Source organism: Nanorana parkeri, unplaced genomic scaffold (assembly GCF_000935625.1).
Source record: "Nanorana parkeri isolate BGI_ZX_2015 unplaced genomic scaffold, ASM93562v1 scaffold2136, whole genome shotgun sequence".
NCBI classification, from domain to species: Eukaryota; Metazoa; Chordata; class Amphibia; order Anura; family Dicroglossidae; genus Nanorana; species Nanorana parkeri.
The window spans coordinates 42880-47788 of NW_017308404.1; the positions used below are offsets into that span (position 1 = coordinate 42880).

General features: G+C 37.2%; 1 protein-coding gene across 1 annotated transcript in view; it reads right to left on the reverse strand.

The window, feature by feature from the left end:
• PLEKHA7 (pleckstrin homology domain containing A7) overlaps positions 1–4909 on the reverse strand; it is a gene marked incomplete at its 5' end in the record, with an annotated part of 105209 nt that overhangs the window by 18410 nt on the left and 81890 nt on the right. Inside the window, 1 exon segment of the mRNA XM_018572801.1 lies at positions 683–736. Coding sequence (XP_018428303.1) covers positions 683–736 — 54 coding nt within the window.

The window sequence follows — 4909 nt, forward strand, 5'->3', positions numbered from 1 at the left end:
GGACCCCCAAGTGTCAGTGTGTCATTGTTCTGGGGCCCCCAAGTGTCAGTGTGTCCTTGTTCTGGGGCCCCAAGTGTCAGTGTGTCATTGTTCTGGACCCCCAAGTGTCAGTGTGTCATTGTTCTGGGGCCCCCAAGTGTCAGTGTGTCATTGTTCTGGGGCCCCCAGTGTCAGTGTGTCATTGTTCTGGGGCCCCCAAGTGTCAGTGTGTCATTGTTCTGGGGCCCCCAATAATAGGACAGAATCCCCCTCTGAACACGGAGCGATATTTCGGTGGAGGGATCCGTGATCCTACGATGACTGTCACACGTCTCGTCCCAGAATCCGATGCAATTGATGGAGGTGCCCTCCGCACACCTTTCAGCAGTCCCGGCCAACAATCAAATAGATGGTGCTCGAAGTAACTTCACGGATGGCACCGTCACATCTCTTGCCTTGAGGAAGGGACCCTGTGTGGCCCCGAAACGTCGGCTCATGTTGGATTCCTGTGACATCATTGTCCATTAAAAGGACTCATTCATTTTAACTCATGGAGTGCTGGTGACCTATTTCTTCAATCTCGTCCCAGAATCCTTCACTGTACGTCGGGCCCCCGCATCAGACACGTCGGGGCCCCCAGAAGACTTCACAAGGCTGGAAAATCAGTTAGAATCTCGGGAAGATACGAGAGAAGAATATTTACCTTGAGGTCCAAATACTCCAACTCCTTCTTCAGCTGAATGTAAGTATCATCGGCCTCCGGAGAAAACAGAGAACACGTTACATACAGAACACACGGCACGGCCCGTGTGCAGAACATACATGTATATACCCCATCTATATACTCACAGCTGGTCAATATCTACAGCGAATGTACAGACAATATATATGATGTCTATGTACTAAGAAAGGTATATAGAGAGTATATAGAGAGTATATAGGAGTATATAGAGAGTATATAGGAGTATATAGAGAGTATATAGAGAGTATATAGGTGTATAGAGAGTATATAGGAGTATATAGAGAGTATATAGGAGTATATAGAGAGTATATAGGAGTATATAGAGAGTATATAGAGAGTATATAGGTGTATAGAGAGTATATAGAGAGTATATAGAGAGTATATAGGTGTATAGAGAGTATATAGAGAGTATATAGGTGTATAGAGAGTATATAGAGAGTATATAGAGAGTATATAGAGAGTATATAGGAGTATATAGAGAGTATATAGAGAGTATATAGGTGTATAGAGAGTAGATAGGAGTATATAGAGAGTATATAGAGAGTATATAGGTGTATAGAGAGTATATAGGAGTATATAGAGAGTATATAGGAGTATATAGAGAGTATATAGGTGTATAGAGAGTATATAGGAGTATATAGAGAGTATATAGAGAGTATATAGGTGTATAGAGAGTATATAGAGAGTATATAGAGATTATATAGAGAGTACATAGGTGTATAGAGAGTATATAGAGAGTATATAGGTGTATATAGAGAGTATATAGGTGTATAGAGAGAGTATATAGGTGTATAGAGAGAGTATATAGAGAGTATATAGAGAGTATATAGGAGTATATAGAGAGTATATAGAGATTATATAGAGAGTATATAGGAGTATATAGAGATTATATAGAGAGTATATAGGAGTATATAGAGAGTATATAGAGAGTATATAGGAGTATATAGAGGGTATATAGAGAGTATATAGGTGTATAGGTGTATAGAGAGTATATATGAGTATATAGAGAGTATATAGTGAGTATATAGGTGTATGAAGAGTATATAGGTGTATATAGGTGTATAGAGAGTATATAGGTGTATATAGAGAGTATATAGGTGTATAGAGAGTATATAGGTGTATATAGGTGTATAGAGAGTATAAATGGTGTATAGAGAGTATATAGGTGTATAGAGAGTATATAGGTGTATAGAGAGTATATAGGTGTATAGAGAGTATATAGGTGTATAGAGAGTATATAGGTGTATAGAGAGTATATAGGTGTATAGAGAGTATATAGGGAGTATATAGGTGTATAGAGAGTATATAGAGAGTATATAGAGAGTATATAGAGAGTATATAGGAGTATATAGAGAGTATATAGAGAGTATATAGAGAGTATATAGAGAGTATATAGAGAGTATATAGAGAGTATATAGAGAGTATATAGAGAGTATATAGAGAGTATATAGAGAGTATATAGGAGTATATAGAGAGTATATAGAGAGTATATAGAGAGTATATAGAGAGTATATAGGAGTATATAGAGAGTATATAGAGAGTATATAGAGAGTATATAGAGAGTATATAGGTGTATAGAGAGTATATAGGAGTATATAGAGAGTATATAGAGAGTATATAGAGAGTATATAGAGAGTATATAGGAGTATATAGAGAGTATATAGAGAGTATATAGAGAGTATATAGAGAGTATATAGGAGTATATAGAGAGTATATAGAGAGTATATAGGAGTATATAGGGAGTATATAGAGAGTATATAGAGAGTATATAGGAGTATATAGAGAGTATATAGAGAGTATATAGAGAGTATATAGGAGTATATAGAGAGTATATAGAGAGTATATAGGAGTATAAAAAGAGTATATAGAGAGTATATAGAGAGTATATAGGAGTATATAGAGAGTATATAGAGAGTATATAGGAGTATATAGAGAGTATATAGAGAGTATATAGAGAGTATATAGGAGTATATAGAGAGTATATAGAGAGTATATAGGAGTATATAGAGAGTATATAGAGAGTATATAGGTGTATAGAGGGTATATAGAGAGTATATAGAGAGTATATAGGAGTATATAGAGAGTATATAGGAGTATATAGAGAGTATATAGAGAGTATATAGGTGTATAGAGAGTATATAGGAGTATATAGAGAGTATATAGAGAGTATATAGGTGTATAGAGAGTATATAGAGAGTATATAGAGAGTATATAGAGAGTATATAGAGAGTATATAGAGAGTATATAGGAGTATATAGGAGTATATAGGAGTATATAGAGAGTATATAGAGAGTATATAGAGAGTATATAGAGAGTATATAGGTGTATAGAGAGTATATAGGAGTATATAGAGAGTATATAGAGAGTATATAGAGAGTATATAGGAGTATATAGAGAGTATATAGAGAGTATATAGGAGTATATAGAGAGTATATAGAGAGTATATAGGTGTATAGAGAGTATATAGGAGTATATAGAGAGTATATAGAGAGTATATAGGTGTATAGAGAGTATATAGAGAGTATATAGAGATTATATAGAGAGTACATAGGTGTATAGAGAGTATATAGAGAGTATATAGGTGTATATAGAGAGTATATAGGTGTATAGAGAGAGTATATAGGTGTATAGAGAGAGTATATAGAGAGTATATAGAGAGTATATAGGAGTATATAGAGAGTATATAGAGATTATATAGAGAGTATATAGGAGTATATAGAGATTATATAGAGAGTATATAGGAGTATATAGAGAGTATATAGAGAGTATATAGGAGTATATAGAGGGTATATAGAGAGTATATAGGTGTATAGGTGTATAGAGAGTATATAGGAGTATATAGAGAGTATATAGAGAGTATATAGGTGTATGAAGAGTATATAGGTGTATATAGGTGTATAGAGAGTATATAGGTGTATATAGAGAGTATATAGGTGTATAGAGAGTATATAGGTGTATATAGGTGTATAGAGAGTATAAATGGTGTATAGAGAGTATATAGGTGTATAGAGAGTATATAGGTGTATAGAGAGTATATAGGTGTATAGAGAGTATATAGGTGTATAGAGAGTATATAGGTGTATAGAGAGTATATAGGTGTATAGAGAGTATATAGGAGTATATAGGTGTATAGAGAGTATATAGGAGTATATAGAGAGTACATAGGTGTATAGAGAGTATATAGGTGTATATAGAGAGTACATAGGTGTATAGAGAGTACATAGGTGTATAGAGAGTATATAGGTGTATAGAGAGTATATAGGTGTATAGAGAGTATATAGGTGTATAGAGAGTATATAGGTGTATAGAGAGTATATAGGAGTATATAGGTGTATAGAGAGTATATAGGAGTATAGGATGTGATGTATGTACGCAGTGTGGGGGGCTGGGGGGGGTCTCCGTGTCCTACATACATGACACTGTGATCTGTGACACGGATACATTGATATACATTGTATAATATAGACAATAGAAGGTGACATCATGCAGCGGATGAGGGAAGGCGCCATGCAGAGGACGCAGGAAAGATGGCGGGACGCAGGATAACGGGGGATTTATAGAACAGGCGCCACAATCAGCATTTATTGTACTTTCTGCTTTTTATTCCAAATCACCAGAAAGTTGTATTATAAATAAAACTTATGTCGGGAAATATACACCAACCGCCCCCCGTCCAATCCAGCGCCAGTTCTATAAACCCCGCCCATTGCCTCTGTGGCCTGCGGCAGGTCAGATGAGGACGGCCAGTCTCGGGTCAGAGTTCCTCTATTACAGAGGGGTGCACGGCGTCCCAGCAGCACAGAAGATAAATGATCCAATCGGCTCCCAGCTTACTGTCTGAAGGGCAGCGGTGATTTCTGATTGGTTGCTATGGGAGACTGCTTGGGGCGCCCCCTAGTGTTGAGGTGGATGATTAATACAGCAGCAGAGTCACTAATCACCGACATTCCCTCAGAATTCACCTAAACATTCACCGACAAACACAACGAGCCGCCGGCAGGAGTCCGATCCCACCCATCGCATCCGGCGCCTGCCATCCACCTACAGACAGACCCTCGTCCCCGGACTGTGAGCATCGTATTCCCGCACCGCCATATATGCACCGCCATCCCCGCACCGCCATATATGCACCTCCATCCCCGCACCGCCATACATGCACCTCCATCCACGCACCGCCATCTATGCACC